Source organism: Clytia hemisphaerica, unplaced genomic scaffold, assembly GCF_902728285.1.
Source record: "Clytia hemisphaerica strain Z4C2 unplaced genomic scaffold, Clytia hemisphaerica genome assembly, whole genome shotgun sequence".
NCBI lineage: Eukaryota > Metazoa > Cnidaria > Hydrozoa > Leptothecata > Clytiidae > Clytia > Clytia hemisphaerica.
In genome coordinates, this window is record NW_027103897.1 from 48954 (window position 1) to 70862 (window position 21909).

General features: G+C 35.6%; 2 protein-coding genes across 2 annotated transcripts; both read left to right on the top strand.

Annotated features, from left to right (window-relative positions):
• The first annotated feature begins 546 nt into the window (after window positions 1-546).
• Window positions 547-10653, top strand: LOC136808724 (chymotrypsin-C-like). The gene is made up of 9 exons (XM_067065266.1): window positions 547-682; window positions 1091-1201; window positions 5678-5821; window positions 6374-6508; window positions 6834-6971; window positions 7426-7660; window positions 7971-8182; window positions 9844-10070; window positions 10408-10653. Exons 1-9 carry the CDS (start codon window positions 619-621, stop codon window positions 10558-10560), a joined length of 1419 nt encoding a protein of 472 aa, XP_066921367.1. The 5' UTR covers window positions 547-618; the 3' UTR covers window positions 10561-10653.
• A 5170-nt stretch (window positions 10654-15823) lies between these two features.
• On the top strand, window positions 15824-21581 carry LOC136808718 (uncharacterized). Its single transcript, XM_067065260.1, has 23 exons — window positions 15824-15911; window positions 16889-17020; window positions 17491-17574; window positions 17937-17993; window positions 18080-18139; window positions 18226-18285; window positions 18377-18436; window positions 18523-18582; window positions 18669-18728; window positions 18815-18874; window positions 18961-19020; window positions 19106-19165; window positions 19398-19457; window positions 19544-19603; window positions 19690-19749; window positions 19836-19895; window positions 19981-20040; window positions 20127-20186; window positions 20273-20332; window positions 20419-20478; window positions 20565-20624; window positions 20883-20977; window positions 21362-21581. The coding sequence occupies exons 1-23, from the start codon at window positions 15824-15826 to the stop codon at window positions 21437-21439; spliced, it is 1554 nt and encodes a 517-aa protein (XP_066921361.1). The 3' UTR covers window positions 21440-21581.
• Window positions 21582-21909: the final 328 nt, after the last annotated feature.

Below are 21909 nucleotides of genomic sequence, written 5' to 3' on the forward strand. Positions count from 1 at the left end.
AACAAAGAATTGCTTGATTTAGAAATGAGGTTAGGCATCCTACCATATAACAGAAGCTGAAAACATTTAGAGGGACTAAGTGGGTGCCCTGACTTTTTCAATTTCCTGCCTTCAGAAATATCCACCCATGACAGATGATATGATATGGAGGTACTTAGGTTGGAGAATATCGAGTGTGTAATCATCATGGGCCAAAACAGGCCGTTTCAGAGACTAAATTTTCTTAAAAAAGTGACCCTTTGAGACAACACTTTCAAAGAATTTCCTGGTAAACCGATCTTTTAAGAGACTATTGATTTTGTGTTCCTTTTCTTACCTTTAGAAAGACCTGGGAAGGAAAAACTGACTAAGTATAACACCCCCTGAGCAATCGGGTGTTTTTGTAAAACAATGTATAGAACAGTCCAAGCAAGTATAGATAACTTCGACCTTATAAAGATTAGGGTGCAAAACCATTGAAGCAAAGTGTAATTGTCGATAGAAGTAAAACAGACCTATAAAATATGATATTTTGTGGTGTAAGTTAATAATCTTGTCGTCAAGACACAAACCAAAAACCTTTCACGCTATGTCATAGTAGGCGTAGAGCTTTGCATAAAAGAACTGTCCATATCAATAATGGGTTGGTTACATTTGGTGACCCTGTTGATTCTTGGGTTGGCATGCATTCAATGCCAGGAAAGTAAGTGTTTAGTAAGTGCTTCATAATCTACTATTTAGCTGGTAGTTGATAATATACTTGTCACCTCTTTGCTTGCCAAACTTTTAGCTGCCTTATGCTATATACTCTATCAGGCTTTTGAACACGAGACCATTAAATGTCCATGTTCAGTTTCCCAGGGTTTTCTAAATACTTTGTGTGAAATTTAACGGGGAAGAGACCATTGTAAGGGTATAATAATCTAAATAAAAGGAAAACCACGCAGGATCGACCAATTTTGTTGTTATACTTATACCTCTCCATTTCAAGCCATTTCTTTCCTTGAAGTACATCATTGTGCAAAAAAATATCAAAACTTGGAAATGTACGTTTGCTTTTTGAATCAGAAACATTTTAGTTACATGAAACCCTTCAAAATTCGTTCTATAGCTTGCGAAGACAAGGACGATCAATGTCGAAGGTGGTACAGTTCTTGCAGTACCAATAAATATGTCAAGATTAATTGTAAGAAGACGTGCGGTACATGCCCAAAGAACAAAGGTACATTTCTTACACAACATTTTTGGAAGACGATTTGGAAGTTCCCCAAATTGTCATTTCAGTTTAGATCTTTGTCGTGGTCGATTGTACGATTTTGTATAAATTTTTGCATAAATTCATTCTTTAAAAACATATCCTCGCAGATCCTCGGACTCAAATGAACAATATCTCAGATCTCTTGAAAGAACCTTAAGGATAATTTGTCTCGATATCTTCTTAATTCGAAGCCAAAAAGGATAATAGTTCCCATTTTTGGGTTCCTACTTTGAGGTTCCTACTTTGGGTTCCCACTTTGGGTTCTCACTTTAGGGTTCCCACTTAGAGTTCCCACTTTTGGATTTCCATGTTTGGGTTCCAAATTAAGGGTTCCCACTTTTGGGTTCCCACTTTTGGGCTCCCCCTTTTGGATTCCCACTTTTGTGTTCTCACTTTAGGGTTCGCAATTTGGGTCCCCACTTTACGGTTCCCACTTCAGGGTTCCCCCTTTTGGGTTCCGACTATTGGGTTCCGACTTTTGGGTTCCGATTTTGAGGTTCCAACTTTTGGGTTCCAACTTTTGGGTTCTAATTTTTGGGTTCCCACTTAGAGTTTTCACTTAGAGTTCCCACTTAGAGTTCCCACTTTAGGATTCCCACTTAGAGTTTCCACTTTAGGTTCCCACTAAAAAGTTCACAGAACGGTTGCAGCGGGTGGAAAACACCGATGTTAAAGCTCAGCTTGGCTGACTAATTATTAGTCCTACTTTGAATTCGAGCTAAATACGAAGATAAAGACTAGCCTAGAAATCTAAGCTAGTTTGATTCAGTCACTTGGATAAATCTGATGGTTAAGTTGTGACTGAATAACTAGCTTAGGGACAGTAAACTCGGTAGCTTATCAACTGACAACAACGACAATTCAAATTTAGCGGCGAGGGATAACGTAAACTCACATAATTTGCATAATTATTCGTCGTTGACGTAATTCGTTTCATATCAAAAATGAAATCAGACCACACAGAACATAATATCAAAACATTATTTAGAATTTTTTTATTTTGTCTTTTTTTCTATCTTCTGATTGGCTCTTATTGTAAGATTAAAGTGTGCCGATGGAGAGTGAAGGAAAAATTTGTTCCATTTTTTCAAAAAGTTATGTTCGTGTTTTATGTTTTATGGGAAAGTCAACAAGAGACAAATTCGTTTCTTGAGTGATAATTTTGTGATTTGACATAAAAGTATTTTGTATGATTTTTACAAAGCTCATCATAAAAATAACCTTCAACAAAATAAATAAAAATAACTTTAGACTAGCAGGCTAAAATACCGTATACAAAACAATGTAATCAATCCCCCCCAAAAAAAACGAGGCCCGGAATTCCCGAGTTATTTTTTCCGAGTTAAAAAAACCGAGTTAAAAAAAACCCGAGTTATCCCGAGTTATGACGTCATTTTTGGAATTTAGTGACGTCATTTTTCATTTCATAACTCGGTTTATTTTGCTTCCTTTAACTTTCCGAGTTATTTTCCATTTTTTAACTCGGGAATTTTTGCTTCCTTTAACTTTCCGAGTTATTTTCCATTTTTTAACTCGGGAATTTTTGCTTCCTTTAACTTTCCAAGTTATTTTCCATTTTTTAACTCGGAAATTTTTGCTTCCTTTAACTTTCCGAGTTATTTTCCATCTTTTAACTCGGGAATTTTTGCTTCCTTTAACTTTCCGAGTTATTTTTCATTTTTTAACTCGAGAATTTTTGCTTCCTTTAGCTTTCCGAGTTATTTTTGAATTTTTAACTCGGGAATTTTTGCTTCCTTTAGCTTTCCGAGTTATTTTTCTTCATAAAAAAAACACCAGTTTTAATCTATTGATCCCATACCAACCTAAATCAAAGACATAACCATCCATTACCAACTAGAAAAACCTTAACTTGCTTAATAAAATGAATAATCAACAAACAAGTGAATAATTGAAAAGCAAGAACTGAAGTTTAGCTAGATAAACAAAGTGTAAGCCCTTCAAAAATATTACAGCATAAATAAAATCTCAAAAAATACTGCAGGTAAGTGATGAGATAAAGCTATTTCAAAATTCATATTTCCTCCCTATTTCATTAAAGAATACTGTAAGTGACATGACAAGATTCTCAGAAAAATCCACTGAGTCCTTCCCCCTTCGCTGTAAAAAATTTGAATGAATCACCAACGATTCTTGAATCAATCATTTCGCAGACTATTCGTAGATTTTTATGAGAGATGTTAAAAAATAAATAAATAAAACTGTCCAGAGTGCACACACTCACCAAATCAACTTACAGAAAAACATTCGAAAGTTTCCCGCACGCATGTGACCTTTGCAAAACATTCGAATTATGAATCGAATCTTTTTGTGTCATAAGGCTCTTATTAGACTTGCGGGTAAAAAACATTCCGGGGGTAAAATACGCTACTTTTTCATAGTGGAAAGTCTTTAAATGTTGACCTGAAGGTATATTGTTATTCGAATGTTTACCCCCGTCTTTTTATGTGAAGTGAAAGATACTGGAAAATTTTACTTAAGCAACGAGGAAACTGCTAGTCGAGTTTTTTGCCCGGGGGGGGGGGCACTGGGTTTGTGGACTGACGGTATGTGCGGGCCAAAAATTGGCTTTTAAAATTGCACCCTTACAGTGCAGCAAAAATCAGTGAAAATCATACCCTTAGAGTGCATTTTCCCCCAAATTTTCGATCCCTTTCGTGCAAAAAATGGTCAAAATTCTAGCATTTTTGGTCAAAATATCTAGATTTTTCAAGAATTTTCTGAAATTTCTACCCTTACAGTGCATCTCTAGTTTTTCCGACCCTTACAGTGCATTTTAAACATATTGGAAAAGGCACCCTTAGGACCCGCACATACCCGTCGGTCCTTTTGCCCAGCTGCCCCCCCCCCGGGGTTTTTTGTCACTCGTTGTCACACGTACAAAGAATAAACGTAACGTAAGCGAATGAATGAACATTAAATTTTCGTGAGAAAATTTTTAGAAGCAGAAAAGTCGCCCTTGGCTTGGCACATCCCTGTGTTATTGAAAAACAATGGAAGGATCGTGTAAGACCCGTTCGGCTTTATAGAAGCCCCGGGGATACTAGGGTTGCGAGCTGACGGGTGCCGCAAAAATTGAGGAAAAAACTGATTATTTCGGGATTTTGTGACCCTTATTGGAACTATTGGCTGTTTTTACAAGCCAAAAAAAATGGAAAATAACTCGGAAAGCTACAGGAAGCAAAAATTCCCGAGTTAAAAAATGAAAAATAACTCGGAAAGTTAAAGGAAGCAAAAATTCCCGAGTTAAAAAATGGAAAATAACTCGGAATGTTAAAGGAAGCAAAAATTCCCGAGTTAAAAAATGGAAAATAACTCGGAAAGTTAAAGGAAGCAAAAATTCCCGAGTTAAAAAATGGAAAATAACTCGGAAAGTTAAAGGAAGCAAAAATTCCCGAGTTAAAAAATGGAAAATAACTCGGAAAGTTAAAGGAAGCAAAATAAACCGAGTTATGAAATGAAAAATGACGTCACTAAATTCCAAAAATGACGTCATAACTCGGGATAACTCGGGTTTTTTTTAACTCGGTTTTTTTAACTCGGAAAAAATAACTCGGGAATTCCGGGCCTCAAAAAAAACATTTTCTTGAGTCTTGAATTCGTATAGCTGTCACTGAAAATAAGCACCGACAATTTTATGTTCTTCAAAAACGAAAGATGTCATTGTCTGTAAAATCGAGCATAAAGTCTCAATTTCATAAAACAACAAGAAACCACAACCAGTCAAAAACCAAGAACTGTCTATCATCTATCCATTACAGTATAATACAATACCATGTCATGCAATCCAATCAGAATACAGAACTACAGCATAGGATCTGTGTACTGTCTCTTATATATTGCCACATACGATAGTCAATGTTCAATCACAAATCGTTACTTTATTATTTGCCATTCTGGAAACAAGCAACTTTTGCTGTCTTTACGATGAATAGCATTCTTTTTTCTTCATCAGTTCAATTCTTCCCAAAAACAAGAGAAGCACGATTAGGTCGGGATCAGGTCTTGAAAACTTTTTCTGATACAGTATTCCAAATATCACATCATAATATAATCGAAGAAAGATCTTGCATTCAATGAGTCTCATCCTCTTCTACTCGTTTTCTGATAAAATAATTATAAAATTCTATCGCTCACGAAAACTCCCGATTTTTTACCACGTGACCCACTCTGACCAATCAGAAGCTCACCGAATCCTGCGTTCATATTATGAACGCGCCCTTTCCCTAAGCCAGTATTCCAAGGCAAACTTATAATCCGTAAATATAAAAAATGTAATAAATATAATAAAAACGCTATATTGCCATAAGCCGTGTCCTAGCCTTGTGAATACGGGCTTAGTTAACTAGGCTAGATAAAGACTGTGACTACTCTGCTTTTCTTAAATGCACCTAAATTCACAACATTGATTCTTGTCTTTAGATGCTGCTGAAGAAACAGATTCAGAATGCAAAGACACATACGCCAAATGCTACATCTGGCAAAACCAGAATTGTAAAAAACGACCACTTCATATCTATTTGCGAAAACATTGTAAAAAATCCTGTGGATTGTGCAAATCACCTAGTAAGACTGTCCTTAGTTGTTGGTGTTTTGAAAACCTTTGATAAGACTTTCTGTATAATGGGTAGGACCGATTTGGGGAAATTTCCCCTCCCTGGTAGGATATAAAGTAGATTGTTGAACAATAGTCAACATGTAGAAACATCATTTAATTTAACAATATTCTTTAGAAGGAAAATATTTATTGAAGGATGCTTATGAGATAAAAAGGAGCTACTCTGAAACCACAGATATCACATTCCTTTACACACTAGATAGGCTAACTTCCCTCCCTATTTTCTCGTTGAAATGTGTCCAGTTTTGAAGTCATTAGTCCGCTGTGAGTTTTCTAATTTACCATAGATTTCCGAACGTTCGAATTCTAAAACATTTCGAATCGCGCTGTTGACAACCAGAATTAAAAACAAGATGGCGGACTAGTCAACTCAGAGACTGGATACGCTTTCTTTTATATGGGAAGCTCGACCCAGTCGAGTAGTTACAGATCAATGTCTGAAATCTTCCTTAATATCGCGTTGTAACTTTATATGATCTACAATTTTCATTTTCATCCAGGCTCCTTCTCGTCATGTATAGACAGTAACAAGAATTGTGGGCGTTGGGCGAAGGGCGGATTTTGTGAGCGAAATAAAGGCTTCATGTACACATACTGTAAGAAATCGTGCAGACAATGTAAAGCTGACGAAAATGGTATGTTCATTTATAGAATCAGAAAGAATAATCCTGTGCTGCAACATGGTCACTCATGCAATGAGATTCTTTCTATTAGAAACATCATCCTCTACTTTCCAATCAGCATATATTCATAGCGGTTATGATAACCCATATGACATTAAGCTCTTCAAAAATGCTTTACAATAAATAAAATCAAGTCTGTTGAATTTTCAATTCTTATTGCGATAAAGTGTATAATCTTACAGTGCTACGGGTTCGTAGTTCTTGTATCTCGTTCTTTAATTTCCAAATTAGTGAATTTATGATATGCTACACCAATAAAAAATGACTTTTTCCATAGTGAAGCCAACGGTATCATTAAGAACGACTTCATCAGAAAAGGAACAGCAGAAACAAGGACTAAAAAGACCAACCACGACCACCACAACGACTACCATAACAACAACCGTTCCTCCAACATATGCCTCGAGAAATGACGGTATTTTTCTTTTGTTGACAATAGAAGAATTTTACATGCACTTAGATCAAGATTTGCTACAAAAGTTACAAAAAAGGGGTTGGGTTTCAGTTTACCATAGCCGAATGATATCCAATCTGAAGTTTATTTAGGAAAAACATACATTTGACCATTTTGGAAGCTGGTGAACTTGAACCAAATCTCTTTGTGACAAGGGCGAAATATGTTTATCAACTTGAACTAACCCTTTTGTACTATGTTGATACATGCATGCCACACACATAAAATATGTCATTAAATATTGTGTACCTATTTGTGGACACTGGTTTTTAAGATGTTTGCATTACTATAATCATAGCAATAAGTGCGAGGCCGGACAGCCTAAATTCATAGTGCCTCGAATAATTCTTCCCTGGGCTGACGCGATTAAAATGACCAAAAGCTGCCCAATGATATATCAGTAATAATATTTTAGCTACCTGTGGCTACAATACATTGAGCAAACAGATTTCAGCCTTCATTGTCGGTGGTGAAATCTCCAGTCGTGGTAAATGGCCTTGGCTAGCTGCAATATATCTGTATGGTGAGCACCATTGTGGTGCAACGTTGATCCATCCACAGTATTTGGTGACGGCAGCACATTGTGTTTTTGATGGTGGATTCTATAAAGAAAAGGAAGATATGCATATTGTATTGAACGATTTTAAAAGGTATGAGGTTATTCTAGGTTAGATAAGAAGTTAACCCATCTTACTAACTCGACTCATACAAACAATGGACATCAACATTTTACTTTCCCAGTGAAAAGGTGCAGCAGGAAATTCAAATAACTCCATTTTTGAATCAAAAATTAGAAGGGGTTTCTGATGCATTTTTCTACAATGAAAAGTCAGCCAGGTACCACCATATTTTTAATATCCCACAAAAAAGTCACATAAATCTGTCACCTCTCACTCACTGCTTCGAACCTACTCTTCACCAATAGACCCTTTTAGCCAAAAAGTATTGACTTTATCATAGAAACATAGACGAGGGTGGCGAGCAAGTCATACAAGTGGAGAAATACTGGGTTCATCCACAATATGCAAAAGCATACACAATACAATTTGAACATGATATAGCAGTCATCAAGTTGAAAGAACCTGCTAAATTGTCGAATACAAGTGTCAACACTGCATGCCTACCACAACGAAATGAGAAGATTCCACTCAATTCAAAGTGCTTCATCACAGGTATAAAACAATTTCTTATCACAAAAATTATCCATAGTCCTGAGCAAAATATTTTGTTTATAGAGTAACATTCTAAACCTAATGGACAATTTGAAATCTCAAGTCTTTGAAACTGACTGTTGTGCGCAGATTTGTAATACTTGCGCAGATTTGTAATACTTTCTGCGCAGATTGGTAATACCTGCGCAGATTTGTAATAAATTTTGCGCAAATTTGTAATACTTCTCTGCGCAGATTTGTAATTTGGAATTTAGATTTTTAATTCGAGGGCATATGTTTCCCACAAAGAAAAGTTTCGAAAAAAAGACTTAGAAAATAATCAGAAAATCACACAAAGGTTATATTAACTTTATAAGAAACAAATCAATATATTTTAATCTAATGGAAATTGGCTTTTGGCAGTTGGTTCTTTCAATACAAACATGGGATTTTGAATAATTTCAATATTTTTATTTTTTTTATAAGCATCAACTTTATAAGAAACGAATCAATATATTTTAATCTAATGGAAATTGGCTTTTGGCAGTTGGTTCTTTCAATACAAACATGGGATTGGGAATAATTTTAATATTTTCATTTTTCTTATAAGCATCAACTTTATAACAAACGAATCAATATCTTTTAATCTAATGAAAATTAGCTTTCGGCGCTTGGTTCTTTCAATACAAACATGGGATTTTGCTTATTTTAAGTATTTTCATTTTACTTCGAAATAAACAGTTACCGACAAGAAATAATTTTTATTTTACGAGTTGTTGATTAGTTTCTTATAAAAGCAGTTCTTATAAAAAATGTAAATGTTCATGTTATTCTTCGTACCTTGTTTACTTCGAAATAAACAGTTACCGACAAGAAATAATTTTTATTTTACGAGTTATTGATTAGTTTCTTATAAAAGCAGTTTTTATAAAAAATTATGTCCGCGCTATTCTCATAAACAATTTTTATATTACCAGATAAATTTCTTATAAAAGCACTGCTTAGAAAAGAAATATTAATTGATTATTTATTTGATGTGCTCAATAATCACAACTTTATTTGGGTATTATTTTCTAAGTCTTTTTTAATGCATTTTGTTCGCAGAATAGAATTTGGTTACCAATAAAAATATCAATTCCAAATTACAAATCTGCGCAGAGAAGTATTACATTTCTGCGCAGCTCAAGTATTACAAATTTGCGCAAAGTTTATTATAAATCTGCGCAGGTATTACAAATCTGCGCAAGTATTACAAATCTGCGCACAACACTGACACATACATAACTCACAAGTAAAATTATTGTTTTCTAATGGAAATCAAAGTCGATATTTCGACCGTTCCAGTGCAATATTATTTTCATAATATATATATCGATAGTTCTTTTTGAAATTTATATTATTAAAGTTTCAATGTCAATACGCCAAAGATTGCGTGATTAACCAAAACATTGAAATAGGTATACACATTTTTCTTCGTTAAATCTTTCATTGACATTGAAACTTTAAAGCTATGAGTTTTTCATGTAAATGAAATTTCTTGGTATACCTTTTACTCCCAACAGAAGTTTTGACCCTTTTCAATTAGGAATGGCTCTGGTATGATTTCAGGTCGAAAAATGGTTAGAGTTGTTAATGTCTTTTCTAAAGTTTCAATCCTTACTGAGATTTCATAATCTATTTAGGGTGGGGAAAAACGGACGGCAGTTATTTGGGTGAAAAATCAGAAGTACTTATGGAAGGCCAACTTCCTTTAATGACGAATAAAAAATGTGCAGTCAAGAATCGATTCAAAGGAAAACCACTGATCAACCATAATATGATGTGTGGTGGCTCAGAGAGGAACATCCTGAGCACGTGTCAGGGTGATAGCGGTGGCCCATATGTCTGTATGAACGCATCCAAACGATTTGTAAGTCATGTTATGTCAAATTTGAGAAATTTATCGATTCTTTTGGGGCCTCTTGGAAAAGTAGTAACAGAAGGTTAATAAAATTATTGACGGGAATATTTTTTTGCAACTGTTATTCTTTTTATGGGAATAATTGCTCTCTATAAAATTTTTGAGTACCTTTTGAAACTGCTGTTACTTTTAAAAGTAAAAAAATTATCTACATTTTTCAATCTTGTCGATTCAAGCTAAAATTCTATTGACATTCAATTAAAATAATGTTTCGAGATTTAAGATTCGAGATCTATTGTTCAAAAGTCATTTCGATCGACCGTTAAGACTCCTTTCTTTATTCTAGGTATTGCAAGGAGTTGTCAGTTTTGGTCATGACGAATGTAAAACGTCCAAATTATTCCCAACTTTTACACGAGTCAGTCAATATGTTGATTGGATTTATAAAACAATGGACGAAAAGGGTGACGATGAAAATGACTTGGGCAATGTCAATTGAAATATGCTATGGAGAGAATAGCACTAACTATATCACATCTATTGTTTCGAACATGTCCAACATGTCAAGAAATAATTGGCCTGGTAAATTGGAACAAATTAGAGGAATATACATACATTTTTTGAGCAAAGGATGAACTTCGAGAACTTTTAAACGTGCATATTATGGTATTTTCTGTATACTCAAGATCGAGTTTTGAAATATAGAAATTTTGAAAAACTATCTTGTTTGTTTTTTTTAGAAAAAATTTTTAAACTCAATTCGGGAAAACACGTTTATGATGAGTGTGAACTTTGTTTTCGTATGGAAACCATATCAGTGTAGCTATAAGTCAAGCTGCATGGTGGTTTCCACATTATACTAATCCTAAAAAAAGAGTGCACTCTTATGGTGAACGCATTAAGTTTAAAACCCAGAAGGGGCTATAGATGAATATTTAACCTTTCTAAGGCAAGTTCTTTGTTTCTGCGAGACATATTTTTCAAAATCAAGCAAAGGATTTTATTTTCAATCTGGCATTTGTGTGAAAATCAAGCGGTCCATGCGTTTTGGATGGGAAATAATTGGTTTCATTTCCCATCCTGGAGGGTCGGGTCTGGCCCTTTCGGGGCTTTCAGGACAACGCGTGGACGCGCTAAAGCCTCGCTTTTGATTTTGATAATCTAGTCTAACACAAAACAACTATTTATACGGGAAAGAAGAATTTTATAAAATGCCAATCAAATCATCTCAAACTTTTGAGGGTGGTTTCAACTGTTTGATAGTGTTTCTTGCGTAAAAACATCGAGGTGACGAAAACTCGGTTAGGACGAATAATATCTGGCTCTACGTCTGTTGTCCGCAATTATAGTTGTGTTGAAGGATGATCTCCTGCTCAGTGGCGGCCTGGCAGGGGGTGCAGGGTGTGCAGTGCAGGGTCTATTACAAAATAGGTTTTTATGTCGGACGGACAAATCGATACTTTGGACCCCTGTGAAAATTGACTCTGTTGATTCTAAAACATATAAAGCAGGGAAAAGTTTCGCCATAAGCTATATTTTAAGAAAATTGATAAGTGACTGGAAGTTCTGGAACTGAAATTTTTATTTTGCTCCAACTATTTTTTGTGTCGGACGGACACGATAGAAACCCGAAAATTCAACCTTTTTAGAAAACAGTGCATCGTTATCTCAAAAATAGATGTATCGTCTCAATTTTTTGGATTTCTCGAGACTTGTACATTGTCAATAAAATTTAACAATTTTTTATTTCAAAGCTTTACCTCTGTTTCAGAAATTTGGGTAGACAGACCTTTGGATTTTTTGTGTCGGACGGACATGTCGGACGGACATTTTGCGACAAAAAAATCTATATTACGTGAAGATCATTTTTCAAGTTCTAAATTGACCACTTCAGTACCAAAAATCAGTCTTCCAAAATTAGGCTTTCGAAATATAGCCAATGTTTGTTAATTTTAGTTCAAAAGATGATGTCCGTCCGACATAAAAATTATCGACTTTACAAAGTTACCAATATTTTGGGTAAAACCTTTTTTAAGTTGAAAATAAGACACAGGGACATGGAATATGAATAAGAATTGATTTTAATCATTTTTTTTTCAAAATATAGCTAGATATAAGAAGTAAAACGTTATAAAATGTCTGTCCGACATAAAAACTAATCATTATACAACAAGAGAATGGAATAGTTTCAAACAACTCAAAAATGATAACTTTCAAAAGTTTAAGATTCATAGAAGCATTCATCGTGATACCATTGGCTACATCTGGGACATTGAAGCCACCCGTCACCAGTTTCACCCAAGAGACATTTGGCACATGTAGTGATAATTTCATCCAAATCAACAGTGTCAAAATGGCCACATGGTACAGTTCCATCAGCCTTGTTGTACCATTGAGTGTAGAACGGTTTTGGATCTGAGGCAATCTGGTATAGCTTCATACAATGAAATCCAGCTCGTGTGTTCTCTATTTTTGCCATGTGAACCTGGAGTATCTGCATGTCGGCATTGTAAGGTGCCTTCTCAATAGACCCAGGTTCACGCATGACTTCCTTGGACGGCATGTATACACATACGACGTTTTTTGACAACTTCTGAGCACATTGTGCAAACTGCTCAGGGGTTGTGATTACTTCCTTCTTGCTCATAACCGCCCGATACACCAAATTCTTTACACAACCACCTAAGCCATCCATCGGCCCTTTGCCATGATGCCGTTCATTGTAATATCTGGTTACAATGAACGGTTGCGGAAAAAATTGTGTAAGCGCAAAGACGTACTTCGAGCGAAATTGGCTGGCGCAACCATCACTCCATATATGGAGATCGATCGAATGAAATTGGCTGAAGTGTGGATGCCTTTCCATCATTATATCGATAACTTTAAGAATGCAGCTGTGTGCAGCAATTCGCGAATGGTCGGTGGTTTCTGATACGATAACAATGTTTTCATGCAAAAGTTCACCGTTGCGTCTGAAATAAACAACTGCAGTGAATATACTGAAATTTGTGTGCCCAAAGTAGGCTGATTGACATTCATCTTGTTGTTTATTCTCGTACGATTCAGCGTAATCAACATGAAGGAGAATGGCATTTCCAGGCATCGTTTCCTTAAGTGTGGTATAAATTTGGTATTGTTCGTTGCGAACGTGAATGTGAAGCTTCAACTCCTTAATTTTGGTTGCTAAGATATCTCCAATTTCGTCATATCCCACGGATCTTTGAACTTTGGCTGCTTTACCATCAACCGTAGCCCACTCAAAATATTTGATTTCATCTTGAGTTTCTTCATTCTCGCTGCCCTCTTCAGACTCATCTAATGATACATCATCTTGATCGTCCTCTTTTAGAAAGTCTTCTTTGCAGACTTTAACGACTGGGCACTCATCACAACGGCTTAGACTGCACTCTTTTTTCGGTACAAGACAGGAGAACTCAGCTATGATTTCTTTCACGGAAGTCGGTAATTTGTTATCAATATTTCTAATTTTTCTGTTAACAGCCATGGTTAACAGATGGACATTTTCACAAACTTCGCACGTACACGATTCGTGTGGTGTTTGGTTTGAAAATTTATATTGTTTATTCATCTTGATAAAGTTATGAAGTTGCCTAAATGACAGATCTCTCTCAAACTCTTCGCGAAAAGATGAGCTCTTTTCTACTTCTTTGTTCCCATTGATGATGTCAAGAAGCTCTTTTAAAGTCCACTGCAAGTATCTCTTTTGAGCATATTCACTCTTGCCGTTGACTTTTCGAAGATAAACACTGTCCTTTCGACCCGGTGTTTGGCGGGATATGTCGGGTCGGTCTAAGAAAGCAAATAGCCATTCCTCCTCAGCTTTCAATAATGGACATTCTTTGCGACCTCTCTTTTGCTGGAAACTGATCTTCAAGTGCTTTGATGCCATTAACTTCACAATTTCGTTGCGTTTCCGTGGACTGCGAGGAAGGCTTTTTTCAGCTTGGGCTAAGGAGCGGCATTTGGTGCTGCGGTGCTTAAAGGCTGACGTTGGGGTGGTGGCGGTGGTTGATGATGAGGTTGATGGTTGGCTCGTAATTTCTTGTTCGGTGACATCTTCGGTATTGGATTGCGACGGTGATGATGGTGAATTCTCGATGGTAGTACGCGCGGATTGCTCTAAGGAAAGAATGACAAATTGTTACGTTAAATCAAATCGAATCAATAGCAACACAAATAGCCACACAAGCGATAAAAGGCTAAAAGCGATTAATTTGATTATGACACCTTCGTTCATTGCATTCTAAAACTGGACAGAAATTTAGGAATAATAAATTACCTTCGAGCTCATTTTCTAGTTTCTTTTTCATTCTTCTCTCCTTTTTTGCAGCAGCTTCTCTCTTCAGTATTGCCTTGCGACTTTCAGTATTTTGTTTTGCTCTCTGTCTCAATTCAACTTCAAAATTTTTTGCCTGCGGCGCCTAAATTAAAAAGCACCCTTATTCCTGCCAACTTTCAAATTTTGGGGGCCTTTTTTAGCCATATTTCTTTAATGGAGAGTAAAGTAAGACCAGCGGCGCAAAAGTTTTAACATTATCAGGTAATTTTTCTGATAAAGTTTTAGAAAACAAAAATATAGACCAAATCGACTTGCTTGGTATAAAATTTCCATTTCAAGTATCAACAGCTCATTTTTTTTATTTGAAGAGCTTTATTTTTGGTGCTAAATATAAGATAAATTGAGGCATTTTTAGACATTTTAAAAGTTGAAAATATAAATTTTTTTCCTTGCTTAGAAAACTATGACATTTAAAATTATAACAAGAAACTAGATATCAAGTTATCATTACCACCACCTTCGTATAAATAAAAGTTTTTTAACTCAAAGATTCTGGGCGTTACTTTCAACCAGTCACTGCTCTTACAGTTTAATATTTCCACTTAATGATGGAGGGCGCAAGTAAGGACAAAAGTACCAGGGGCGCCAATTTTATAGTTTGCACCACCAAGAAAATTAAGCCAGGCCGCTACCCTGCTGTCCACTAACGATAACGTTACTTCTTAAAAAGCACCGACAGTTTGGTGATGTTGATCTATCATTTTTTTATTTTAACCTGGTAGTGTAAATTTGATATGAGAGGAAATTATTGTTGACAATTTCAGCAATTTTTGAATTAAGTTCATCACACTTCAAAGAAAGGACGAGATATCCTGGCTATGAATTGGTTAACTATATGTTTAGTTGCTGTGACGTACGTCATAGTGGCTAAATCGCAAGGTAGGACTCTTAGACGATTCTTTCGTCCGTTGGATGGAGAGTATTCGCGGAGAAATATACATATGTACGGAGCTTATAGCCGTAATGGGCGGCAGTAGAAGCTTGAAACATAGTAAAAACATCCATCACTTCTTACTCCGACCCGGTCTTCCCTTGCTTTCCGAATTCTTTCCACTTCCTTGACTTAATGGTTTTTATTTCTAAGGCCCTCAATATGTGATTAAGAGACTGTTTAGTAATCAACGAAAAGACGATTTCATCTATATTCCCCCTCTATTGACAATTGGAGCAAAAGAGGTCACGCAACACTCTCAAATACAATCAAAAGCGACAAGATTTCATTTCTAGATTGAATTTTAATAGATGATTAAGGAGTCTTTCTTAAACATTTTTGGAAACGTTTTCCGAATTTATCGTCAGCTTTGAAAATTGACTTTTAATGTAACTGATTTTAGTGAAAAAGTCTCAATTTCAAAAGGCAACTATTTTGACAATAGATCTTTCGTTCCACCTACAGTATGCAATGACTCGAGCAGAAGATGTGTATATTGGTCACGTTACTGTAGAACAAGCACATATGTTACACTACAATGTAGAAGGAAGTGTGGACGGTGCCTTATCCCTCGCCCAAGACCAGTCTGTAAAGTACCTTGGACGCATTGGACGAGAACAATCGAAATAGTTGTTTGTACAGGCCCAACTTACCCTAAAAATCAAAAATTCAAAATCAATCACTTTCCTCAATCACTTCTTTGTTCGAATTTCTATCCGGTTGAAATTTTACCCTTGTTTCTATTCTTTTCTCCCTTACCTTATTTTTGAGTAAATTCATACGTAAAATAACAAAACTCTTTCAGGGGAAGAAGTCAATTTGAGCAGATTTGAGATATATTTTGGCAAAAAGAGGCAAATCTTTTACAGTCGAAATTTCTCCTTATCTACTTAACATGGACCCCCGTCCGATAAAACATCTGTCACGTGCAGAATTAAACAGCTATAATAACATTTTTGAGTCGTTTTAGGGATATTTTTGGGTTTATTTCCTTTATATCCGCCAGTTCCATCTAGAAGATGTTTCGATATTGACCGTCGTTGTGTGTACTGGAGGAATCACGGCTATTGTCGAAGATATTATTATCAAAATCGATGTCAAAAAACTTGTGGTGTATGTAGAGGTAAGAATTTTTTCATTGCAAAAAGAATGTTTCAATGATTGTGATTAGAATATAGTTCTGGGATAATGCAAAGTACAAGATCTCAATGCAATAGATACATGTGTTATCAAGCTAATGCCTTTACGTTTAACTGGCCTAACTTAAGAGAGTTTTCAGGCTTATACAACAAGATTCAACCATCATTTAGTTGACAGCATCAGAAGAGAGGAAAGAAGAATAAAGATAGCTAAATAGACATAGTCATAACATCGGGTACAGACCCACAAATAATATAAATCTGTACTAAGCCGTCAGAAGATGACAACAATATAAACATAAAGATATGCAATAAATTATGGGTAGCGACTTGCTTCATATCGACTTAAGATCGTATTGACTAAAATTAATTAAACTACTTTTGTCTCTATCATTAGCACTTCCAACGACAAGAGTATGCGTGGACAGAGACTCGAGATGTCCTTTTTGGGCAAGACGCTATCAATGTTTCCTCAATTCAAGATATATGAATCGGAATTGTAAAAAATCTTGTGGAAAATGTCCTAAACGTAACGACTACAACATACTATGTTGGACGGTGAAAAAGAATGCGGCTATTATATTTTGATTTTTCCCGACATGTTTCGGACTCGGTCCGTTCTCAAGGGAATGATATTTCTATATAAAAAAAAGTGTTTCTATACAAAATTATTTGACGTCAAATTGGACAAATACGTCATTTTAGGCGATTTCGGCTTGAAAATGGGTTGGTGTAAATGGGGCCATCTGATAAGTTGAATTCGGTCTAAACGACTACAACATACTACATACATACATACATAACTTCATCCCTCTCAACATACTATTACCATTTAAACTATGAATCAGTGCCCTTTTTTGAGTATTCGTCTGCAATCGAGGAAAAAGTGAAAACGTTGGGTGTAAATTTTGAATATTTAGTGTACAATCTTTTCGCCATTTTCTTAAGTCATTCGATCTGGGTAAAATTATAGAGATCAGCACCTTTTCTATTTCATAGCAAAACCAAAACCAAAGCCAAGGCCAAGAACAACAAAGACAACGACAACCACAACAACCACAACCACATCTACGACCACTTCAAGTAGAAAAAATCCACTTATCCCAAAGCGTACCTCGAGGGAACCTTGCCCTTGTTGTAGATGCTCAAAATAATAGTAATAGAACAGAACGATAACAGTAATAGAACTAGCCGTCATCCGGGTCGCACCCGTCGATTAGAGTGTGCCTTACGCATGACAAAGCCCTTAGGATGGTGGGTAGGGTGTTTTAGGGATTTATTCAAACTCTAAGAACGAAAAATTACCACTTAAAATCGATCGAAATTCAACAAGTGAAATAAGAAAACAAAGAGAAACAAACGAGTACAACAAAAATTTTAGGAATGAATTTCACAAAGACGACCATCAAAATCAACAAAATCAACTTTGTTTCGCTCATTTTCAGCTGATCCACCACCACCTGTTCCAGAAGTTACAAAACCTCCAACTCCAAGAGTTACAAGTAAGTCGATATCTGAATCTTAGAAATCCCTAAAAATATTAGTCAGCGAATCAATCTTAAACATAACAAATCTCTTTTGACTTTAGCTGATGGAATCCCGCTACCTGTTCCAGAAGTTACAAAACCTCCAACTCCAAAAGTTACAAGTAAGTTAATATCTGAATCTTGGAAGTAACCCAAAATATTAATCAGAGGATCAGTCTTAAACATAACAAATCTCTTTTGACTTTAGCTGATGGAATCCCGCCGCCTGTTCCAGAAGTGACAAAACCTCCAACCTCAAAAGTTACAAGTACCATAAGTCAATATCTGAATCTTGGAAATCCTCCAAAATATAAAAGAGAGGATCAATCTTAAACATAACAAATCTCTTTTGACTTTAGCTGATGGAATCCCGCCACCTGTTCCAGAAGTTACAAAACCTCCAACTCCAAAAGTTACAAGTAAGTTAATATCTGAATCTTAAAAGTAACCCAAAATATTAATCAGAGGATCAATCTTAAACATAACAAATCTCTTTTAACTTTAGCTGATGGAATCCCGCCACCTGTTCCAGAAGTTACAAAACCTCCAACTCAAAAAGTTAAAAGTAAGTCAATATCTGAATCTTGGAAATCCCTCAAAATATAAAAGAGAGGATCAATCTTAAACATAACAAATCTCTTTTGACTTTAGCTGATGTAATCCCGCCGCCTGTTCCAGAAGTGACAAAACCTCCAACCTCAAAAGTTACAAGTAAGTCAATATCTGAATCTTGGAAATCCCTCAAAATATAAAAGAGAGGATCAATCTTAAACATAACAAATCTCTTTTGACTTTAGCTGATGGAATCCCGCCACCTGTTCCAGAAGTTACAAAACCTCCAACTCCAAAAGTTAAAAGTAAGTCAATATCTGAATCTTAGAAATCCCTCAAAATATAAAACAGAGGATCAATCTTAAACATAACAAATCTCTTTTGACTTTAGCTGATGGAATCCCACCACCTGTTCCAGAAGTGACAAAACCTCCAACTCCAAAAGTTACAAGTAATTCAATATCTGAATCTTAGAAGTAACCCAAAATATTAATCAGAGAATAAATTTTAAACCAAAAGAATTCTTTTGACTTTAGCTGATGGAATCCCACCACCTGTTCCAGAAGTTACAAAACCTCCAACTCCAAGAGTTACAAGTAAGTCGATATCTGAATCTTAGAAATCCCTAAAAATATTAGTCAGCGAATCAATCTTAAACATAACAAATTTCTTTTGACTTTAGCTGATGTAATCCCGCCACCTGTTCCAGAAGTGACAAAACCTCCAACTTCAAAAGTTAAAAGTAAGTCAATATCTGAATCTTAGAAACCGCTCAAAATATAAAACAGAGGATCAATCTTAAACATAACAAATCTCTTTTGACTTTAGCTGATGGAATCCCGCCACCTGTTCCAGAAGTTACAAAACCTCCAACTCAAAAAGTTAAAAGTAAGTCAATATCTGAATCTTGGAAATCCCTCAAAATATAAAAGAGAGGATCAATCTTAAACATAACAAATCTCTTTTGACTTTAGCTGATGTAATCCCGCCGCCTGTTCCAGAAGTGACAAAACCTCCAACCTCAAAAGTTACAAGTAAGTCAATATCTGAATCTTGGAAATCCCTCAAAATATAAAAGAGAGGATCAATCTTAAACATAACAAATCTCTTTTGACTTTAGCTGATGGAATCCCGCCACCTCTTCCAGAAGTTACAAAACCTCCAACTCCAAAAGTTAAAAGTAAGTCAATATCTGAATCTTAGAAATCCCTCAAAATATAAAACAGAGGATCAATCTTAAACATAACAAATCTCTTTTGACTTTAGCTGATGGAATCCCACCACCTGTTCCAGAAGTGACAAAACCTCCAACTCCAAAAGTTACAAGTAATTCAATATCTGAATCTTAGAAGTAACCCAAAATATTAATCAGAGAATAAATTTTAAACCAAAAGAATTCTTTTGACTTTAGCTGATGGAATCCCGCCGCCTGTTCCAGAAGTTACAAAACCTCCAACTCCAAAAGTTAAAAGTAAGTTAATATCTGAATCTTAGAAGTAACCCAAAATATTAAACAGAGGATCAGTCTTAAACATAACAAATCTCTTTTGACTTTAGCTGATGGAATCCCGCCGCCTGTTCCAGAAGTTACAAAACCTCCAACTTCAAAAGTTACAAGTGAGTCAATATCTGAATCTTAGAAATCCATAAAAATATTAAACAGAGGATCAGTCTTAAACATAACAAATCTCTTTTGACTTTAGCTGATGGAATCCCGCCGCCTGTTTCAGAAGTTACAAAACCTCCAATTTCAAAATTTACAAGTGAGTCAATATCTGAATCTTAGAAGTAACCCAAAATATTAAACAGAGGATCAATCTTAAACATAACAAATCTCTTTTGACTTTAGCTGATGGAATACCGCCGCCTGTTCCAGAAGTTACAAAACCTCCAACTTCAAAAGTTACAAGTGAGTCAATATCTGAATCTTAGAAGTAACCCAAAATATTAAACAGAGGATCAATCTTAAACATAACAAATCTCTTTTGACTTTAGCTGATGGAATCTCGCCGCCTGTTCCAGAAGTTACAAAACCTCCAACTTCAAAAGTTACAAGTGAGTCAATATCTGAATCTTAGAAATCCCTAAAAATATTAAACAGAGGATCAGTCTTAAACATAACAAATCTCTTTTGACTTTAGCTGATGGAACCCCGCCGCCTGTTCCAGAGGTGACAAAACCTCCGACTCCGAAAGTTACAAGTAAGTTAAAAGGGACATACCAATGATCTCAGCGTATCTGTTTTCTTAATATTCACCATAACCTGTGAAGAATTGACCTGATATTACAACACTATTACTATTTCACTTTCAGCTGAAGAATTACCCATCATTCCACCAATACCGCCAATACCTCCAATACCACCAATCCCACCAATCCCAGCGAATCCTATGAAATGCCGTAAACAGGTCAGAAAAACACTTTTGTTTGTTTTACTTACTTAGAGAGCGTTCTAGTTCACAATCGTTCTAAACATTCTTTCGACAGCAACGGTATTAGTAAGTTTCAATTAAAAAAAAGTTCGTTCCTAAAGTCTGTCACAAAGCTTTCTGAAAACTTTACATGGTCTATTTACGAGCTATATTAAAAAGCCCACATACCTTTATGTTGGAAGTTCTGAAGCAAGGGAGCTTTAGAGATCTCAAATCAGACCCGCTGAAATTTTTCATAGCTACCCCAGCGGAATTCTAAACTTCCCCGGGGAACTGAGACAGTGAGACAAGGGTTGTCTTTATACTTTTGAAGGACAAAGCAATTGTCAGTGGTGTGTCTTTACCTTCTTCCTTTTATAGCCCAACGGCAAGCTCGTTTGTAAAGGAACATCACGCGTAATTTACAGAGGTGAAAACGATGAAGCGAAAAAGAATTGAACAACAAAATACCCAAAGAAAGTATTTTAAAGATAAACCCATAATTCACAAATTATAATTATATACAAATATCCCTTAGCAGAAAATTTGACTAGCACTTCTTGATTTTCAAAGAAATATATTTAAGATTTAAAAAAATCAAGTGCACTGATCTTTTAGGAAAATGAATCGCAGCATCGCAGGGTATGCAGGGTATTAGAAATTTGCTATTAGAAATTATTCTGTGACCCTCTTATCGATTCTCCGCCGAAACAATTATTCTCTGTATTTATTTTTTGTCATTTAAAGAAGGCATCAATTTCACTAATCCTTGGGAATATTTCAGAGCCATAGTAAAATCTGTCATATTTTACGGCTCAATGTCCTTGTAATGACATTTGTACTTTGGAAAGAGATCAATGGTGATACCCAGGGATGTCTAGAGTAATACTGATTAAATGCTGGACGGACCATATTAGCAATGCGTGGAA